This window comes from Arachis ipaensis, chromosome B1, assembly GCF_059453495.1.
Source record: "Arachis ipaensis isolate K30076 ecotype BB chromosome B1, ASM5945349v1, whole genome shotgun sequence".
NCBI lineage: Eukaryota > Viridiplantae > Streptophyta > Magnoliopsida > Fabales > Fabaceae > Arachis > Arachis ipaensis.
In genome coordinates, this window is record NC_142436.1 from 142,715,381 (window position 1) to 142,736,884 (window position 21,504).

Sequence of the window (21,504 nt, forward strand, 5' to 3'; positions counted from 1 at the left end):
TGGCATGGGTTCTGGCACAAAGGGAATAACATTAACAAAGGGACTAGAGGAGCTATCGTAACACGATGAAGAAGTAGCTGGGAAGAGGGTTGTTGATGATGGTGGTTCGGACAAGAATAAAGGAAGTAAGGGAAACAGAGATAGTATTTTAGAGAAGCAGATGCTTGAAAATAGAAAAATTTGGGACCTCGCATTAAAATCAGGTGCAATTTTATACAATAAAGAAGATGATATTATGTCTATTCTCCAAGCACAGAATGAAAAAATTGCTCAAAAAAGAAGATTGGCAAAACAGAAAGAGAAAGTAAGGCGCTGTAGGCCCAAAAATAAAAATAAAAAAGGAGTGTAATAAATTTTAAAATAATTTTGTTCTCGGATGTTAAGAGATTGATGGGTGATGGAAATTTGAGTATGGTCAAAATCTCAAGAAACAAATTTAAATTGAATATGTTAGGCTTTTTTTAGACTAAGTGGCAGGTAATGACGAAGTTTGATGTAATAAGAATTTGGGGAGTGATGCTGCAAGATGAGAATATGTTGAGTCGGAGGGTGCCTCAAGTGGTTTACTGTTAATTTGGGATGAACTAATTTTTAAAATGAGTCACTGTCATAAAGTGGAGCTTTGGTTGTGTGTTAAAGGGGTCTTATTAAAAATAATTTCAATTATGCTTTCTTTGGTGTATGGGGCTCATACAAGAGAAGAGAAATTTATTGTGTGAGAAGAACTAAGTTATATTGCAGGGTTATGTCAGTCTCTATGGGAGACTTCAACGAGATTGTGCAGGTGAAGGGAAAAAAGAATGCTGTCAGATTAACAGAATTTTAGTAAGAATTGGACACAAGAAGATATGCAACTGGTGAACTTTCGCTTAGCGATCTTTCAATCAAATTGACAGAATTTTAGTAAGATTGGAGTGGTTGAAGATGTTTCTACGAGCACACAATTAGGAGTACACTATAGGAAGGAGGAGCGCCAAAAATAGTTAATGAGTTTCTTTGTGATTTTTTCTTTTCTTTTTTAATTTCTTTATTTGCTTGTACTTGTTCTTGCTCTACTTATTGTGTTGAGCTTTCTTCTTAAAAAAAAAATCATAAATACCATATCTTTAATTATTCATTTGAATTCATTAAAGATGAGTATAGATATATCATTAGACTAGTTAGCACATGATCAAACACTCATTAAACCGTTCTTTGTCTTGGTTCAACCGAATCGTGATCATGAAACTAAAACCAAGAGAGAGCCTAACCCTGATCAGTTCTAACTTCACTCTTCCTCCTCTCATCACCGAACGAAACTGGAAAAGAACCATGGTCACCTCTTGATGCGTTGCTTGTATGTTGCTGAGGAAGGGAGCCACGAAGCTTTCTGCACCAGCTCACCTTTTCTCCACCTCTCCTATATATATGGGCTAAGCTTCTCATTTTTCTTCATACAACAAAACAGGCACAAACAGAAGAAAGAAAAGAGAAAAAGAATGAAACGGAGTTGAGGGAGAAGGAAAGAGCTATCCGCAGCAAGAAGACATACACACCATTCCTCATCATTATGATCCTTCGAAGCCTCCTTGTTGGGTGAGAGCCAACAACTCTCATTCTCTTCTTCTTCAATTTTTTTTAAAAAAAATTTTATGTTGTGACATTGTGATTACATTAAACCTATTGTACGAATTTTGACATATTGAATTAAGAATTCTTGGGATGTGATAGGAGTTGAGACCAGTATATATGACTATAAGAAAGTAGGATCAATGATTAATAGAGCTTAGAAAATTGGGAAATCAAAGTTTGGGTTTTAGAACTTCAGGAAAACATATTGTAGAAATTCTACAGAACTTTGGACAGCAACTTAAAATGAATTCTGCGAGCACTCTGGCCAGTCTTTATGAGCAATATTATTTTTATAATAAACTTCAAGAAGTCAAGATTATCCCATAAAATTTCAAAGAATTTGGTCAAGTGGTTTGGAAGATATGATTTTTCAAAATTTGGTAGTCGTTGTTGAATTTTCTGGTTTTTCCAGTGTCATCTTCCAGCCACTAGAACTTTTGATTTACTCAACATCTTAAGTTTCTACCAAAGGGATTTTGAGGTCTGTAAGTATAGTTTAATTGAGTATAAGTTTCATGTTCATAGCTATTTTGTAGATTTAATTAGATTACTTGGAAGATGAGTTACTCGCTGAAAATTTTGAACTGGTTTACGAAAATAGAGCATTACTTCCAATTAACAATTAATTAATCAAATGAAGTGATATGAACCTGAAACTTATTTTGTTTGAAACTTAGGTGTTTTGAGTGTAACCTCACCAAAGATTGGAAGCTTTAGGCTAGAATTATATTTTTAATGGTTTTTACAAAAAGGTCGCTGCGATGCTGTTTTCTGCAGAATTATTAACAGCTGTAGATTTTTAGTGAAATTGTTCCAACGATTGCTCCTATTCTAGACCATCAATTTGAATGAAACCAAATTTTCATAAAATTTTGATATGTCTACTGGTTTGCTTAAAAAGTGCAGAGTTGTTTGATTTGTGAATTGGAAGTTATGAATTTTAGAATTTTAATAGTTTTCTGCACAAAAATAAGTTTTTCTGAATTCAAAGTATCACCTTCTAATTTACATATCTTGGAATCCTGGAAAGCTTTTGACTTAAAACTTTTGGCAAACAAAAGGTTGATATGTATAGAATATGTGATTCAATTTTCAGATCTATACATATTTCAAGAGATTAATTATGTAACTTATAAGGTGACATGTTCAACAAAACTTTATAAAATGGATTTCATAAAACTGAACATGTTCCTAAGCTTCGTTAATTAATCAAATGACGTGAAATGAAGCTGAAACTCGATTTATATAAAACCTATATGAGTTCAGTGTGTTTCCATCAAATTTTAGAAGAATTAGGTTGAAATTGAATTTTTACCAAATTTCTAAAGAAGTTGCTCCTTGCCGATTTTTCTGAAATTTTAATAAACGGGTAAAATTTCTAAATTTTCGATAAAATTCAATTTTGTTCATAATGCTGTAAAATTTGATGAAAACACACTGAACTCATCTAGGTTCTATTTAAATTGAGTTTCGGCTTCATGTCATATCATTTGATTAATTATAGAAGCTTAGGAACATGTTCAGTTTTGTGAAACCCGTTTTATAAAGTTTTGTTGAACATGTCACCTTATAAGCTACATCATTAATCTCTTTGAATTCATAAAAACTGATTTTTATGGAAAAATTTGTTTCATTCAAATTGATAGTATAGAATAGAAGCAATGGTTGGAACAATTTCACTAAAAATCTGCAACTGCACTAACAATTCTGCAAAAAACAGCATAACAGATATCTTTTGTAAAAATCACTAAAAATCTAATTCTAGCCTAAAGCTTCTAATCTTTGGTGAGGTTACACTCAACATATCTAAGTTTCAAACAAAATAAGTTTCAGGTTCATATCACTTCATTTGATTAATTAATTGTTAATTGAAAGTGATACCCTATTTTCATAAACCAGTTCAAAATTTTCAGCGAGCAACCCATCTTCCAAGTAACCTAATTAAATCTACAAAATAGCTATGAACATAAAACTTATACTCAATTAAACTATACTTATAGATCTTCAGAATCCCTTTAGTAGCACCTTAAGATATTGAGTAAATCAAAAGTTCTAGTGGCTGGAAGATAACATTGGAGAACTGGAAAAACCAGAAAATTCAACAACGACTACCAAATTTTGAAAAATCATATCTCCCAAACCACTTGACGAAATTCTTTGAAATTTTATGGGATAATATTGACTTCTTAAAGTTTATTACAAAAATAATTTCGCTCATAAAGACTGGCCAGATTGCTCTAGAATTCATTTTAAATTGTTGTCCAAAGTTCTGCAGAATTTCTACATGTTTTCCTAAAGTTCTAACACCCAAACTTGATTTCCTAATTTTCTAAGCTCTAATCATCATTGATCCTACTTTATTATAGTCATATATACTAGTCTCAACTCCTATCACATCCCAAGAATTCTTAATTTAATATGTCAAAATTCGAACAATAGGTTCAATGTAACCACAATGTCACAACATAAATTTTCAGCATCTCATCAACAAAAACATATCTCAAGTCATGGTTCATCAGCAAGAAACTATTACAACATTCAATACACAAAATCATCATCAACAAATACTAACAGCAAGTATAATTTCAAAATACACAAAATCATCATCAACAATTACTATAACAACTAATTGCACATAGCACAGATTTTTCTAACCCTTACTTTCTTTGAAGTTCAAAATTCTGTTTCTGCTTCTTCCTTGAAATAGAAACCCTAGCCACACGAAATTCAAGCTTCGGTCACTCCTCCCAAGGATAAACGGCCGATTCAAGCTTGAGCAAGAGAAGAGTTCACACTTCTCCTTTACTTATGGTTACAACTGTACTAGCAAAAATTGAAATTAAAATGGCCGAAATAGAACAAGAAAAAAGAACAGAATTTTCCCCATTTTTTTTTTGAATTTGAAGAAGAAGAGAAGGAGAGTTGCTGGCTCTTACCCAGCAAGGAGGCTTCGAAGGATCAGAATGATGAGGAATGGTGCGTCTGTCTTTTTGCTGCGGATAGCTCCTTCCTTTTCCCTCAGCTCTATTTCGTTCTTTTTCTCTTTTTTTCTTCTGTTTGTGCATGTTTTGTTGTATGAAGAAGAATGAGAAGCTTAGTTCATTTATACAGGAGAGGTGGAGACGAGGTGAGCTGGTGCAGAAAGCTTCGTGGCTCCCTTCCTTGGCAACATGCAAGCAACGCATCAAGAGGTGACCATGGTTCTTTTTCCCAGCTTCGTTCGGTGATTGGAGGAGGAAGAGTGAAGTTAGAACTGATCAGCGTTAGGCTCTCTTTTGATTTTAGTTTCATGATCACGGTGCGGTTGAACCAAGAAAAAGAGTGGTTTAATGTGTGTTTGATCATGTGCTAATTAGTCTAATGATATATTTATACTCCTCTTTAATGAATTCAAATGAATAATTAAAGATATGGTGTTTATGATGTTTGATAGATAAGTGTGGAGAAAGGAAAGAAAAACAGTGGCTTTATAATGGAGAAAAAATCGGTTTAATTATGAAAAAGTGGAGTTGGTTTGGTATGGTTTAGGCTCGGTTTAAGGGAGCTGCTACTATGCTGAAAGAAAGATTCTTCAGCAGGTGTGGATCTTGCATGTTTCAATGTGGTGGGAACATGTGTCCCGTTGAAACATTCACTACTTCTACAGCTGTTGCAGTCAAAGGTAGCTGGTGTAGTAGAGGGTTCCATCAATTCAGTAGGAGTGCAGGAATTGAGGTTTCTAATCAAATAGATTAGAAGTAACAGTAAGTTAATTAATTGGAGATTAAGGTTCAGTTTGGGTAACCAACTTAATTAAGCTCCTTTTGATAAAATAACTTAAACAATAAATGATTCTGTTAAAAGTAACTTATAAATAAGTTATTTTATGTTTGGATTTTTAACTCTATGAAGTACTTATTTTATAGAAATGTGATGAAGTATTATGAGAGAAGTCATTTTATTAACTTCTCTATAAGTTCTTAAATAGCTTCTTAGAAAGTTGCAATTTGGTTTTGAAAATTGCACCAAATATTAATACTACTACTTTTCATAAGTCAAAAGTTAAAAAAAGTTACTTCTAAAATTTTCCAAACGGGCCCTAAATATACTATAATGTAATTGGTTTTTTGTATTTTATGCTCGAGCCTCAGTGAGGTGAAAAAATTAAATGGGCCTAGGGAAAATATTATGCCCAAAAAAAAAAGAAGAGGACCCAACCCGTCAGCTTCTCCCACACCCTCCGTCACTTGTGAAATCACCCCGATCCCCTTGTATGAAGCAAATTAAATTAGTACCAAATTGAAACCCTAGCCGTAGCTTTCGTCGAGTTCGAAGTTTGCTGGTGTTCTATGTATGTAGCTTCCATGGTCATCAAAGTCTTCAACCCGTCTTCGCCGTCACCGATCACAGCTGCTACTTGGAGCTCGGCCTCCGTCGTCGTTGTCTTCTCAGGCGCGCCGTAGCCGCCGTCTGTTTGCCGTTGACGTTGGCGTCTTCATTCAGAGGTTGGCGTCGTGCCCGTCTCTGCCGGTGACGTTCGGTCGCTGTTTGTCATTCGAGTTAATTCCCAGTCGTCCGGTAGCCACGCCTCTCTGTCGCCTGGCAACGCTGGGACCTAACCGAGAGCTACACCTGGCTGTCAAACTGCTGTTTTTTGTCGCCTGGGTGAGTTTCCCAACGCCCGCCACCAGCTTCAAACTCTGCAACTTCTGAGTTCTATTACAATAAGTAAGTTTTTGAACCAGTAGTAGGTTGGATATTTTCAATAGACTGAACTAAAGTATACTGAAGATATGTTCTCTTTTGTATGACGTTGATGTTAAGTTGTGAAGTCTCTTATTTTGTTTTAATTTTACTGCGCTCGACATGCATGATGAGGTGGTTTAACCATGTCACTGGATGGCTTTATAATTGCTAGCTTTTGGAAACTTAGTAAGTTGATTGCATGTGAAATTAGAATAATTAGATCCTAGTAATTAGGAAATTTTAGCTGCACAAATAGTATGTCTGCGGAAAAGTTAATACGTTAGCATCATGATTTCACTGGCATTAGTTTCTTCTGGTTAATTTTGACTATTTTCGAGAACTTGTGGATTTGCTAGTTGTTCTTTTGTCGTTGTTAGTCGGTTCATTTTAACTTTTTTTGCTTTTGTTGTGATTTTCTGTGCGTGAAGTTGTTAAGTTGAAACTTTGCTAAATTGTTGGGACGATGATGATCTAATTTGCTAAGTTGTTAGGGCGGTGCGAAGTAATTTGTTGGATTATCTATTTTGGTCCTGTTCTTGATAACTTGCTACATTGCTTTTTTGTATTTACTATTGTCTGGGATATTATTGCTGGATATTGGTGATCATAGGTTTCTTGTATGCCGAATGGTTTCTTCCTCTAACAAGAAAAAAATCTCAACAAGAGTGTTTTGTTGAATGTTTGTTTTGTTTTGGAAGTCAATTTTTTTGTGATCGGCGTTCAAAGTGTGAATGTTGTTCTGCTGTTTTTGTTGGGGTTATTTTCTTCCGAAAATCAGTTATTCTGTGATCAGTGGTGAAACTCTGGATGTTGGTATGCTGTTTTCTGTTTGGGAAGTTCTATCGTGCTGGTTCACCTTTTTAGCATACTATGCTGACTTTGAGTTTCAATAGGAGAGAACGACACGTGAGCGTGATTGTGACATTGAAATGGAGCAGGGGAAGAGTCCCGTTTCACGTGTGAAAATTATTAATTTATTTTGTGGTAATTAATTGTGTAATTAGGTGTTAGGTTAATGGGCCATTGAATTGTAGGGTAGTAAGAACTCTTTTTGAATGTCAAGATTTGTCCAAAAATAGAACTCGTTGGGATTTTTTTCACTGAACATTGGGTTTTTAATAATGAATGTTGTATGAAGGGAATCATTGGTGTTGTATTGACCCATAATTAAAATGTAGTTATACTAGACCAAAAAAACAAAAAAGATGGAATTATAAAAATTAGTAAAAAAAATTAATGGAATTTGAGGGAGTAAAAACTATTATTTCAAAAAAAAATTTACTTAAATAAAAATAATAGTTTATGTGTAAAAATATTTGAATCATAAAAACATAAAATTAATTTATTATTTGTGTAAAGTTATACAAAATATACAATAAATTTATTCAATAAATTATTTTAATAATTTTATCAAATTAATTTAATTTTACTAAATATCAAATTAATGTATAGTTTTTACAAATTAAAATATAAATTTATAATTTCTTAAAATTTTTTATTGAAATAATAGTTTTTACTCCCATAATTTCCATTAATTTTTTTCACTAATTTCTATAATTCCATCTTTTTGTTTTTTTGGTCTAATATAACTCCATCTTAATCATGGGTCAATACAACACCAATGATTCCCTTCAGCATACAACATTCATTATTGAAAATTCAACGTTCAGTGGTAAAAAATTTCAAGTTCTTTTTTTGGACAAATCTTGAATTTCAAAAAGAGCTCCTACCAACCTACAATTCAATAGTCTATTAAACCCAACACCTAATTACACAATTAATTACCACATAATAAATAACTACCAAAAAAAATTATGACATCATAAATTAATAATTTTCACACACGGAACGAGACTCTTCCCATGCTCCGTTTCAATGCCACAATCACGCTCACGTGTCGTTCTCTCCTATTGACACTCAAAATCAGCTTGGTATGTTGAAAACGTGAATCAGCACGATAGAATTTTCCTTTTTGTTTTGTTTCAGGAGTCAAAGTTGTTGTCACGAGTGCCCAAATTTTGAACCTTGTCGAAACCTTTTTTGATGTTCTGGAAATAAATTTTGTCATCAATGCTTATTGTGAAAGTTATGTTGTTTTGTTCTGAGGCTGTGTTTGGAAGAGGTGATTGATTGGTTAGTGATGTTTTCTTTTTGTCGTAAGGCTGTCTGTTGGATTCAATTTTCATTGTGTGGGAAATTTTCGGAGGTACATAATAATTAATTAGGTAAAGTATTTCAATGGAGGTGACTCTGAGCGAGGAGGATGCTAATTGTGGAGGGAGTGAAGGTGATGGGTACGAGGATGAACTTTCTGAGTTGGAAGACCTTGCCGGACTAAGTGTGGATGACATCTTGAAGAAGGTATGGGACAGCATTGATAATGCATATGAGTTCTATCGAGGGTTCGGCAAACTGTATGGATTCGGGGTGCGAAAGGGTGACTCCGGAAAAGACTGTGAGGGGAATCTGGTAAGGTATAGGTTTTTTTGTAACAAGGAAGGCTCGAGGGAACGTAAATACTACGACAGGGTTGACAGAACGAGGGTACACAAACCGGAGATAAGAACTAACTACAAGACAATGTTATCGGTTTATTTAGACAAAAATGATAAGTATTGGAAGGTTAGGAAGTTAGTCACCAAACACAATCACGAGCTGACACCGGTAGGAATGGTGCACTTGATTGCCAATCATCGTGGGTTAACGGAAGTTGCAAAGAGTCAGATAGTTGGGATGCAAGCACATGGTATTGCAACGTCTAAGATTGTAAGGTACATGGCTGGTATGGCCGGTGGCTATTCGTTGTTGGGGTTCCTGAAGAAGGATGTCTATAACTATGCTGACAAACAGCGGCGTATTAAAATAGCTTATGGCGATGCAAATTCTGCATTAGTGTATCTAGAGGGAAAAACCGAATCAGACCCCATGGCAATCGCAAAATATAATGTGACTAGTGGCAACAGGCTCGCAAATCTGATCTGGGTGGACGGAACTAGCAGAGTCGATTACCAATCCTTTGGCGATGTATTGGCGTTCGATTCAACCTACAAGAAAAATAAATACAAGAGACCAGTTGTGATTTTTTCTGGAACAAACAATCATAAGCAGACCACTATATTCGGGTTCGGGTTGTTGCTTGATGAAAGTCTGGCATCCTATCAGTGGATGCTAGAGAATTTGATGGAGATCATGTGTGGTAAGAAGCCGTTTGTAGTGGTGACTGACGGGGACAAAGCTATGATAAAAGCAGTTTTTGAAGTCCTCCCCGAGTCGACGCATCGACTGTGTGCATGGCATGTGGAGAAGAACGTCACATCAAATGTAAAGGATGCTGATTTACGTGGGCTGTTTAGGAGATGGTTGTACGCGGATATGGCGACAGAGGACTTTGAATCGGAATGGGAGCAGGCCGCCGATGAGTATGGCCTCCACGAGAAGTAGTGGTCATGCCAGATGTATGATAAAAAAGAGATGTGGGCAAGTGCTTATCTGCGTGACAAGGTCTGCGTGGGCTACCGGACTACATCTCGCTGTGAAGGAATTAACGCATATGTGAACAAGTTTTCGAAGGCCACCCACACAATTTTGGAGCTGGTGCAGTGCTTAGAGATGGTTGCCCGTGAGTATCGGAATAAGGAGATGCTTCTCCAGTTTCAATCCATAAACTCGGTTCCGGTTATGACAACATGCCTCAGAAGTATTGAACGACATGTCGCTTCAGTGTACACCAGAGAAGTGTTTGGTGATGTTAAAAAGGAGATCGATGGGGTTGGTGCATTGATCTTGATTAGCAAAAGGAGGATCATGAATACAATGGTATACACCCTGGAGGAGTACGAAGAACCTGATTTGCACATAATGTCGTCCTTCGGTTGGTCAACTGGGAAGTTAAGTTGCCAATATAATTTATGGAAGAAGCATGGTTATCCATGCAAGCACATGTTCTTCGTCATGAAGGCAGAGCATCTAAAGGAGATGCCCAATAAGATTGTTCTGCGAAGGTGGAGAACTGATGCAAAGTCCCCTGAGCATTACAGAGAAAGTTGGGGAGACATTAGCGAGCGTGGTGTCATCCTCCGACATGGGGCACTCCATTCCGTCTCGCAGTGGATGTTTTTCCTGGGGGCACAAAGGTTGTCCATGTTCCAGAAGACAATGTGTGGAATTAAATTGTTAGGTAAAGACCTCGAGTTGGAATATAGGGCATTTCATACTGGGGTGCGATGGAGCGACAAAAACGTTGGTGAAGGTAATCCCGTGGTAAGGGATCCAGTTGTTGCTAAGGCAAAGGGGGCCCCAAAAATTGCAAAGAAGAAGACACTTGGTAAAAGGAGGCGTTGCACCAGCTGTAAGGGGACGGAACACACAAAGAGAAACTGCCCAGAGAAGGGTGAAAAGCGTCAACAGCAGGAATTACGTGGCCATGCATTTGAGGGGGACGGTGTATACAGGCCGGATCGGGTTAGTTATTTTATTTGTAAGTTTCATTAAACTACGTATCTACATGCAGCATCCTTATGTTTGCTATTAATTTTTGTTCACAGGTCGACGAATGTGAAGGTTTTAATGCCACCGGCTTAATGGCCAACGATGACTGGGAGTTGATCGTGGGTGATAACCTATGTGTCGATCCCGGGGGGTAAAGAGAATGCGGACTAGTTTGATAGAGTATGACTTGATTCGATTGTTTAGGTATGATTGTAGAACTAATACACACTTATAATTGGAGTATAGCATGACTTACTGGATTATGGCCAAATATACTGTGATGATGGCTAGTTGCATTAATGTTGGAATAAAAACATCAGTATAGGATAAATTCAGTTATGTTTGTGTGGTTAATTTGGTGCACTCATCACTGTTTGAATAAATTTCATTCAACTGTACCTACCAGGGTAGGATATCAGTTAAGTTAGCCTTATGTATTACATGGATTATGAGAGTCAAGCTTTATAAATCATAAACTCTTTATGTCATGCATCCGTTGAGTTACGTATTATCCTTCTATTTCATGTGAATGAATATTTATTCCGTTTCAGATGCAATGCGGGATTTAGCAGGCGACCCGAGGAATCATTTAACCCCAATGCCAAGCTTTGAAATAGGATGGGGGAGGATGCGAAGACGTGTGGTTTGCAAGGGAGCCCAGATTAATTTTCTTTGTAAATGGGCAACGGAAAAACAAAATAGCCTGAAGTTACTGCCTTGCATTAATTTTTAACGATTTGGTTGTTTACTGCCCGGTAGATTGGTATAATTTATTTTCCTACTCTATATGTGATGATGTTTACCAATTAGATGTATCCTTATTGAAAGGCCAGACATGTACACCAGGCCATATGTGAGTGTGGTTGAATTTTTTTTGTCGGGTCACATCCCTACATTTAATGGCTCAGTAGTCCATGAACATGAAACAATTAGGTCAACGGGTTCTGGGCAAGAACTGCGAAATTTGAGTCGCAAAGTTAGATAGAAAACGCTAAAGTAACAAGATAAAGCTTTTGCCTTAGTTAACAATTGAATTCTTTAGAGGAGGAAATTTTTTACTGGAAGCAGATTGGAATGGTGCCTTGTTTCAACCAGTCAGTTGTTAGAGTTATACCAAAATATAGTCGTCAAAGGGTTTACACAAAATAAGCATATTATGGTGCCTAATATCACAAACGAGTTGCTTATTAGTATCCCTAATACGCTGTCAAAATAACACCAGTTTCATGGCAATAGGAGATGATTGTAAACAAAACTAATGCCACTAGGCGATAACATGCACATGTCATATTGTGATGCTCTGGCTGGGAGAAGCTGGCTGAGCTACTTTCTTCCGCCCTTTTTTTGCCGTATTGGTGGACCGTTGCATCTGACTATCCCAATTACGAACAGCTCTGCGCCCAACGTCACGAGCAATGGGATTATAAGCTCCCATGACCAAGTCCAATGCAAGCCTCATGCGTGTGTGATCATTGACATCCTACAAAACAACAACTCGATAGGGCTGTGACTGTGGCTGGACAAGGGTTATGAGAGTGAGTACATACATAACTTACCTCCAAATCAACGTTCCCCCAAACCCAATTCAGCATCATCCATTGGCAAACCCAAACCCCGCAGTCATTTCTGCGCGTTAATTAACGATAAGTAAGAAAGAAATTGGATAACTCCCCAAATTGGAATCGACTAGCCTAATGTCTGTTTGAGACAAATGAATACTCAGGGGATAGGAATATAAGGAAGCTTAAGATTGGGCCACTTGCTGGCCTATTGGGGGATCTGTAACATCAAAAGTTGATGGGTGGGGTTGTAATGATCTTCCTTCTTCCAAAATCTCTTGTCCTCCAACATGTTTTCAACAAAAAAGGCCTGACACCAGTTATAGCTCTTGTAAGATATTTCCACACAGTAGCATCTCAAAAAATGATAAAATGTAAAATTCAACATCAACATACAAAAAGGGCCAGCATTTGACAAACCGATTATTCTTACCACAAACTTCATTTGTGAGACCCTTGACTCCCGGTGGTTGCTGTCCTTGGCGGAATCGAGATACAGCAGGTTGCAGTTGACAAGGTCGACCACCATTAGGTACCAATGGTTGTCTCTATGCATGGGGACATATATCTGTGGCGCAACATGAATAAATGATACAGAATACCATCGACATAAACACATATCACAGAAGACCTTTATTGGGATCAATATACTCACCATCCATAAATCATCTGCATATCCCATGAACCTACTGCGGATATACTCGAAGGTGTCGATGCTGTGGTTTACCGGGCTAAGAGCCACTTGCTGCAATAGGATTAGTAACAAAATAAAAACCAGTGAAACTAGTGAAAGGTGGAGAAATGTATCAAAACATAGATGAGTGGGTTATAGGTACCGAAAAGGTCGTCGGCAGAAACCATGACTCCTTCCTATCCTCATGCGTTAACATGGTACAGACAAGGTTAATAACCTGCATCAAGAGGAAAAATCTTTTTTCCTTTATCATGGTACATGTATGCCTAACCGATGCATTAGGTTTGAGACAGCTACATTGTACTTACATCCTCAACAACCATCTGGCCTAGCCGCAGTGTCAGTAGTGCACCTCGGTCTCCACAGGAGTTTTCGTCCTCCACAAGGACCTCCCTGTACGAAAGAGTGTGAATTGTTAACTAATGGCTTGTGGCCACAGGACAACTGAGACACATTCTTTGGTAAACCTCATCCTCAGACGTACCTGTTGTCCAGATCCGACGAGAATATGTATGCCGCAACGGCGAGTTCCTTCCCGACGAAGCGCATTCCCTCTGGTGGACGGAACGACAGGTTCAAGCACTAGTGGAACAAAATACAGCACGATCAGTACAACACAACACTATTCGACAAAGGAACAACGAGTAAAACACTAACATATCTTAGTCGGTATTCTTACCCGAGGCATGTCTTAAGCACCATGATGACCGTGGTGAGTGTGGTAGGTAAAGGGAGTCCCCAGCTGAGTTTGCCTCAGGTCAGACCCGGGTGACGATGTTGAATCCAGGTCCTCAAAAGTAAGCTTCCTCTACGGACAAAAGCAACAAAGATAATATCGTACATGTAGAGAATCAGGTTACAAGAGGCAAAAATTCTTTAACGTAATAGGAAATAAATAAAGCGTTACCTTCATCGACATGACCTTGGTCTCCGCTGCTGCTGCTTGACGAGGTGGCCCCTCATGCTTAACCGTGCAGCAGGGAGACTTCCTTTCAGACGAGGAACCTAAGGTCTCCTTGGCACGCCGTCTTCAAGGAGGCACCTTTTGGCTCGTGGAGGATTTGTTTTCCTGTGGAGTTTTCATTTTTCGATCAACTTTACCTGGCTTTCTCCTTCCAGTCCTCAAAGACGCAGCAAGCCTTGATTTGGAGTCTTCGTCCCCTCCGTGGTCGTCCTTGGTGGTATTAACAAGGGTATCAATGCTTGAATGGCCTTATCGTGATCTTCCAGTAGCTCCGTCATGGTCCGCAGCTGGTCATTGTGAGTCTTCAGAATCGTCTTGGTCACATCCCTGTCCACCAAAACATGCTGTGTTCAAATAGTTACAATGGTTGACCTGTCAAACACCCGCCCTTCAAGTTTAAACGATGACAAAGAAAACCACATGAATAGTTTCTCCTTACCTCCTGAATCGTGTTCAACACGTTCAACGTCTTCTCCTCCAGTGACCTAACCTCATCGTCGGCCCCTTTTGCCACCACGCTGCCACGACAAAAAAATGAATGCCAACCCTGTTAGTTGGAAAGGAGGTCCTAACTTCATTTTGTTACCGTAAATATAAAAGGCTCTATTCGTACCTAGCAAGAGAGACGACGACGTCGGTGGCTTCCGCCGCTTTGTCGAGCAGAGTACTCTTATCCTTCATGGAGCTCTTTTCCTCAACCTCCGAAGTCGGATACTTCATTTCCTATATCTCAGTTAAAATGACGTTAGCTAGGATAACAAGGAAGGAAAGTTCCACTTATATTGTGCTAAGTTACACCATGCTGGGTCGATGTGAAACCCATTGGGTATATATAGGCCAATATGAAAAGAACCATTTCCAATACCCATGACTTCCCAAAGTGTGTTGTGTATAGTCGGAACCCAAAAATAAATTAAATCCCTCATAAAATTAACATCCCTTTAATAATCAAAGAAAAATGGGCTTTGGAAATGATGGAAACTTTTTATTAAAACAAAAGTTGCAGGAAATTAGCTTCTCACGCCAACAAAAAATTATAATACAAATTGAGAGAGAAAGAAACCTGCTACACCAAAGTCCATGTCTAATCGATGGTTACGTTGGATGTGATGTGCATACTCTAGGGATTTAGGGTAATCATGCTAATCAGATATGCTAGGATGACGAAAAACTTGTGGAAATATCTTTTTCTTTTCCATGAACCACATTAAAAATGTCCAAGAAGTTCAAATCTGCCAAGATAAAATACTTGTACTAAGGTTCTGTAGCTCTTTATTTCGCATGGTTTCATAACACGCTAATTAGAGGATTTAACCGTGATTTTTGTAGCATGTTATTCCTAACAAACAGTATCTGCAAAAAAGGGAATTAAATTAAAAAATCATCGTTCTTGTACCGTAAACCCTATACACGCGGACCGCAACAATAAGGCTATCCTCTTGGAAATTCACCCACTCTTTTCTAATGTTGTTCTCTGTTGCCATGGAAAAGGCTAGTCGACATCAAACCGAAAGGATTAACTTAGTCACAAACGTGCATCGGAAGATTTGTTTTATTTTCTCAGTTATAGATATAACTAAAATCTGCTTTAACTCTTCAAGGAAGCAATGCATGAACAAATGCAGTCTTTGGATGTGACCGTTACTAGTGTACGGGCTTAAGGACTGACCATCATCTGTGTTGTGATGAGATGGGTAACTGACCTCTATCCCCTTCAACACGCCTCCTCCCAAACAAAAACTATTTTTACAACAACGCGGGTTCGATTACGTTTTCGTGGGTTATCCGTCGTATCCTGATGATAATCTTTCGTTCTAATCCCTCCCATGCAGCCGCCTGTAGCCACCAGCGAGAACAACTTGTTCTTCTTGGAACCTATTTTCGTCGTAGGACTATAAGCATTAAATTTTTTTTTTCTTCCACAGCTTGAAATACTACAACACTTTTGACTTCATAACTAGTTAACCTACGTGCCACTGGAAGTTAAATACAACCTAAATCAAACTTTGCTTCATCGACAAAAAAAATTAAGCTAACATGGAAACGGTAAAAAAACGCATACATGACAATGAAGACCAGTAATTAATTTCTGAACAAAAAGATACTACTGGAACAAAGAACTTTGCCAACCTCATAAAAGCTAATTTTCAGGGCATAAATAAAGGCTTTACGTGAAAAAAAAAACCGTTGTCGGGCATAAAATCCAGTTTGAGTCTGACATACATATAATAATTGGCAACATTAGAGTCCTTGATGTTCATAAATCCTGAAACACTAAACTAGTGAAAAGCTCATAACACGTACATAACAAACCGGACACGACAAACCATATTTAACGGCGACAGCCATCCTACCTGCCTACATGAACATCTGGTTGTAGAGTCCCAACCTTTGCTTCAGCTCATCGTTCTCTTCCTCCAGCATCATTACATGCTCCGTGACTGACAACCTTGCCACCCGCTGTGCCTCAGCAAGCGCTTCCTTGTATCGAAGAACGACTTGGATATTAAAGTCGAATATTTTCACCTCCGCCTCCTCCAGGAGCCTCTCCAAAGTGATGAAGGCGGCATCCTGCCTTGCCAATCGCTCATCAGTCGACAACCTTCCAGACTCGAAGAAGTTAATCCCCTTCGCAGTACTTTGCAAAGAAACCCCAAACCCATGATACTTCTTTCCTTCGCTACGGAAGCTGTCACGCAGGAAAAAGACTGGCGGACCAACCTGAAGCTGAACACAAACCCTTAACAGCAATTTCTCCATGTCTTCCATAATCACAAACGAGGTGGGGTCAAACTTCGGTACCATATTTACGAGCACATGTGCAAAACAGATAACCTCCACATCAAAGACCGATGGTAACATGACAAAAAAAATAAATAAATAAATAAATAAACCACAAGCACGACCTACAAGCACCTGGCTCATGAAGCAGCAACTCGGTCGCCGCGGTGCCAGATCCGCTGCTCCCGTCTCCCGTAACGTTGACACACTCTCCAACCTTCAGATCTCCGAAGCTTACCGCCAACTCTTGAGCCTCATGTACAGTGTTATCACCGTTGGGGTCTTGTCTTGGCAAACTCCACCACGACTCCGCCTCGCGCCTTACCATGAAGCCCTTGTACTGACTCCCCTTGAAGCCATACACTTGTTGATTGCATTCTTCCCACGAGGTGTAAATGCCTGGCTTTCTTCCTCTCCTCACAACGTAGTAACGGAACCGTCCAGTATCCATGTATGCAATACCTTTAGTGGGTTTCGTTTTAAACACACCCAATGTGAAAGGAACTCCCTTATAAAGGAAGCCTCCTCAGCTTCCCACTCTACTGAACCGTCACAGCCCCTCCTTTCGAACCATTCATTATGATAATAACTACATTCAATTTGATTCAATGCATGTAATTTCTTGGAACTTAAAGTTTTTCGCATATAATGAGTTACACCATGTAAGTACTTATGCGTGCACCCATTCATGTCCACGTGTATTAATCTATGTCCCCAGTCAAATATTAACAATATTAATAATGCATTTTAGTAAATCGAAATAGTTTTCTCATGCCAAACCCTCACTTACATCACCTTCTAAAATTTTCAATCTCCTTTTATTATAAATTCTTCCAATTTTATTTCGTTAACTACTAAAAATACAACAAACGAAAATTCAAATACGAATTACCTTTATTTTCCTTAAAACACATTTTTTTAAATATACTAAAGTATTTTTATTTAATAGTAAAGGTTAAAATTAATAGAAAATTAATAAAAGACAAACAACTAAAATGCCAATTAAACAAAGAATACTATCACTACAAATAATATTAACGTATTTTTAATATGATTATACATGTTTAACTTTATTTTTATAAAATAAATGTAAAAAGAACCCCAAATCAAATAAGAAAATACAAATAATATTTACATATGTAGAGAATTTTAAACTTTAATACATAATGAATAATAACTCTTTTTGTTATTATTACGCTATTAAATTTTTATTCTATATAATGCATCTATAATCTATTACAACCTCATCATACGAGTTTAAAATTTGTCGGAGAGCCCAAGGCTACTGCTTGCCCCCCTTGAGTCCATTCCGAACCGTACAGACCATTATGTTTAATCATTTCTCAAACCAGTTGCACAAATAAAATTAATTAATTTTTCTTCATTAAGATTTAAAAATAATATGTTTTCTTCCTCTGTTTTTTAAATTATAATTAGATGATGGCGTATAAAAAAACATACAATTATCAATTACAAATTTAACTTCAGAATGGAGTTTCTACATTTTACAACAAAAAACTTTATTTTACTCATAACAAACAATATCGGGCGACACATTTTGATTTGTAAAATTACTAATACAAAGAATAAATTATAAATCATCTACATCCCGTGGAAAGGGTATAGAGAAATAAAAAAGTCCCGACATCGACGAGAATATTCAGGAACGGAGTTTATTAGTTTACACGATAAATATTTTCTCCGTAGTTTTAATCGAGAATGTGATGTGAACAACTTGAATATCAAATTAGATAATAACGCATAAGCACTAATTAAATTACATATACCGACATCACAATTAATTACATATACCGACATAGGACAGCGAGACATAGAGAGAGTGACATGTATCACATCTTGACTCAAAAAATACCGGAGAGTAGCGTCGAACTCTCTAATCTTGGAGGGAGAGATTCAATTTCGATCACAATAAAAAAGTGCACGTGACATATTTTGCTTTTCCTATTAGTAACATGTAATACATAGAATACGTTTACCTTCCCAAGTAAACAAACCTAAACCCTAAACCCTAACCAATATTCCTAAGCAAATAACTTTCATCACACATATTATACCCTCAATCCTCAACTAGCTATTCTCATTTCCAACTAGTCAACCCTAAACCCTAGACCCTACACACACCCAACAGACCTTCATCACACATATTAAGCCCTAAATCCTTAGCTAACCATTCACCTTTCCAACTGCTAAACCGCCGAACATAAACCCTAAACCCTAAAACATATGAACCCTCCATCTCTCACATTAGGTATAAAACATTCCAAATAATTAAACAATTAAACACTACTCTAACGTGATAACCTTGTCATTTCACCCCCTCCCCCCAACTAGCGGTTTCGGCGGTTCGATTTGAACCGATTTTGAGTCAAAAACTCATTCGATCCGAATACTTATTTTATTTGTGGTGCGGTTCGGATTGGATATTTTTTCTAAAAAAATTTCGATCCAAGCCAATCCATTTTCGAGCGGTTTGGATTGGATTAGATTTGCGGTTTTGTAAAATAAAAATGTCGAAACATATAACCAGTCCCAACATCAAATTTTACATAACCTGCAATGACATAACAAATCTCAACAATATCTTAAAAAATCAGCCAAAACATAAACATAGAAATAAAATAATGGATTACTTAAAATAAATATACTAGATTACATTTTCAGCATAAAACATTTTACTAAAGGAATAATAATACAAGAAAACTATATAAATTATCTAACAAATTCAAGTTGTTATACGTATAACTCTAAATAGTGTTTTAAATTAATAATATCATGACACATCAAATTAATAATATTCAGGACACCCATAGATTACTTTTTTTTTTCCACAGTGTGACGGGCATTCTTCATTCTTTTCTTCATGCAACGTTCTTTATCTCTACACTCTACCATGCAACTTCCATCAGAACTTCTCTTCTATTTTTTTTCCAAGGTATCTCATAACTACTTCCTTAAGATAGCCCTACCCTATTCGACCAACCACCACTAGTCCAGCCTACTTTCTTCAAATCCAACTCAAACCTCAACATTAAAATCTAACTACCACAATCCATTCAGAATACTAAAGATTACCATCCAAAGCCCATCAAGAAAAAAATTATGGTCCACACCAACCCATTTAAAACCCTACTTGCGGCCCACTCCGCAAACACTTAATTAAAATTTTAATCACTTTAATTAGAACAACTAATTAATATCAAGTGTCACCTTCATCACCTGTCATTCGGGGAACCCGTACCTACTCCTTCCTGCTCCTACTAAGCCATGTAGAATACACCAATTCATGACACGTGCACACCACAGGTGTTGAAGAATCTTTCCCTCAGCACCTTAGAATTTTTCCGGTTTAATTAAGCTTGGCAGGTTGGTTTATTATATGGTTTATGACTCTTGGGTGAAGATAGTTCCTCATTGGTTCAGCCGGATTACTAAAGAAAAGAAGGATACGGTTTAATAATTAAATCGTAAAATTACTGTTTCAAACCGTATCGGTTTGAACAATCGGCAACTGAGATATTGGCCGCAGAGAGTATCTCAGCTTTAGATCAAGCTTAGAATGTTCTATTAAGCTAATTCAGTCAAGAAAAGCTAGTAGTAAAGATTCCATAGATGAATTTAACTCGACGGTTAAATTCGTCGTTATCAGTACGGTTTTCAGCTTAGGACGCACTCTTATCTCTCACGGTATATCTATTCTTTTCACTTATCCAGTCTAAATCCGCATTATTATTTTATGATGAGGTGATTCTCAGATATTTATCGAATTTCTCATCACAGAATTTCCAAGAATAACTTTGCAGAGAATCAGGGTGTTACAAACTTATTGAATGTTGAGTTAGAAACTTGTTCTACAATTTCATAATACTGTAAAACCTAGAACGGACTGCGTTGATCTTGTGATGCAATTCACCTTTCCTCTAAATGGTGCTTGGACTTCCCTGAACTTCTCGTGAGTATACACATGCTGAAATTGAGCTTCTAATTATGATTTTGTTACACATAGTATGACAGTATGAAAATCTGCAGCATCCGATTCTCTCTCTCTGCTCTCTACTTCCTAGGTAATTATCATACTGTTTGACAAATTGGATATGTGAGCTATTGAGTGTAATAAACTTGTTAAAAAAAGCTTGCATGCTTTCGCTCCTTTGTATGCTTCTCATCCCGGTCCAAAAGTGGTAAACGAGATAAACTGGGATCTATAAATGACAATTTTCGAAAAACTCTGTAAAAATGAAAAAAATACCTAAATCAGAACCAAATACACCGAAAGTCATACAGGTTGACACCTCTATTACACAAGCAAAACACATAAATATCCAGACACTAAGAGTAACAACATCAGTTAATCCTAATAAAGACACCATTACCTAAAAGCCACTTATTATTGCCAACACCATACTTCATCGGAAAATCATTCCAATTCATATCAAATGCTTCTTTTGTAAAAGAGTTCCAAACAACATGACTCATCTCGTGTTCAATTTTTCGTGTCACTTATTCCATTTCTGTGAAATCTTCTTTATAATATGCCAAATATACCACCTGTGAATTGTTGTGGGCATACAAGCCTTTATAGCCATTTGCATCGATGCACATTGATCGGTAAGAATACCTTTTAGAGTATTTTCTCCCATGCAACAGAACCAACATTTAAATAA

General features: G+C 37.2%; 3 protein-coding genes and 1 long non-coding RNA gene across 9 annotated transcripts; 2 read left to right on the plus strand and 2 right to left on the minus strand.

Moving 5' to 3' along the window:
• Positions 1 to 1,070: 1,070 nt before the first annotated feature.
• Positions 1,071 to 5,058, minus strand: LOC107637634 (uncharacterized). Of its 4 annotated transcripts, none has more exons than XR_002348692.2 (3): positions 4,548 to 5,048; positions 1,536 to 4,429; positions 1,071 to 1,399 (listed from the first exon to the last, which is right to left on the minus strand). It is a non-coding gene; the product is annotated as an uncharacterized LOC107637634 (long non-coding RNA). The 4 variants fall into 4 exon arrangements; XR_002348690.2 differs by having other exon boundaries at positions 1,071 to 4,137; positions 4,273 to 4,429; positions 4,548 to 5,033; XR_015902551.1 differs by having other exon boundaries at positions 4,273 to 4,429; positions 4,548 to 5,030.
• A 771-nt stretch (positions 5,059 to 5,829) lies between these two features.
• On the plus strand, positions 5,830 to 11,724 carry LOC107637657 (protein FAR1-RELATED SEQUENCE 5). 3 transcript variants are annotated; one of them, XM_021104393.2, is made up of 4 exons: positions 5,831 to 6,318; positions 8,498 to 10,797; positions 10,881 to 11,028; positions 11,376 to 11,724. In XM_021104393.2, exon 2 carries the CDS (start codon positions 8,575 to 8,577, stop codon positions 9,775 to 9,777), a length of 1,203 nt encoding a protein of 400 aa, XP_020960052.1. In that variant the 5' UTR covers positions 5,831 to 6,318; positions 8,498 to 8,574; the 3' UTR covers positions 9,778 to 10,797; positions 10,881 to 11,028; positions 11,376 to 11,724. The 3 variants fall into 3 exon arrangements, with proteins under 3 accessions (XP_088358138.1, XP_020960052.1, XP_020960055.1); XM_021104396.2 differs by having other exon boundaries at positions 8,568 to 10,797; XM_088502012.1 differs by having other exon boundaries at positions 5,830 to 10,797.
• Positions 9,808 to 11,436, plus strand: LOC148578698 (protein FAR-RED ELONGATED HYPOCOTYL 3-like). Its single transcript, XM_088503156.1, has 3 exons — positions 9,808 to 10,797; positions 10,881 to 10,975; positions 11,376 to 11,436. Exons 1-3 carry the CDS (start codon positions 9,808 to 9,810, stop codon positions 11,434 to 11,436), a joined length of 1,146 nt encoding a protein of 381 aa, XP_088359282.1.
• A 4,675-nt stretch (positions 11,725 to 16,399) lies between the features above and the next one.
• LOC107613727 (uncharacterized) lies at positions 16,400 to 17,273 on the minus strand. The gene is made up of 2 exons (XM_088502013.1): positions 16,958 to 17,273; positions 16,400 to 16,848 (listed from the first exon to the last, which is right to left on the minus strand). The coding sequence occupies exons 1-2, from the start codon at positions 17,271 to 17,273 to the stop codon at positions 16,400 to 16,402; spliced, it is 765 nt and encodes a 254-aa protein (XP_088358139.1).
• Between the last annotated feature and the right edge of the window lie 4,231 nt (positions 17,274 to 21,504).

Excerpts from the sequence above, each read along its gene's own strand:
- LOC148578698 (XM_088503156.1), top strand. The coding sequence starts at position 9,808 with ATGTGGGCAAGTGCTTATCTGCGTGACAAGGTCTGCGTGGGCTACCGG. Across the intron at positions 10,798-10,880 it reads GTGTATACAGGCCGGATCGG|GTCGACGAATGTGAAGGTTT; the intron begins GTTAGTTATTTT and ends TTTTGTTCACAG. Across the intron at positions 10,976-11,375 it reads CTATGTGTCGATCCCGGGGG|ATGCAATGCGGGATTTAGCA; the intron begins GTAAAGAGAATG and ends ATTCCGTTTCAG.
- LOC107637657 (XM_088502012.1), top strand. The coding sequence starts at position 8,575 with ATGGAGGTGACTCTGAGCGAGGAGGATGCTAATTGTGGAGGGAGTGAA.
- LOC107613727 (XM_088502013.1), bottom strand. The coding sequence starts at position 17,273 with ATGGATACTGGACGGTTCCGTTACTACGTTGTGAGGAGAGGAAGAAAG. Across the intron at positions 16,849-16,957 it reads GTTGCTGCTTCATGAGCCAG|ATATGGTACCGAAGTTTGAC; the intron begins GTGCTTGTAGGT and ends ATGTGCTCGTAA.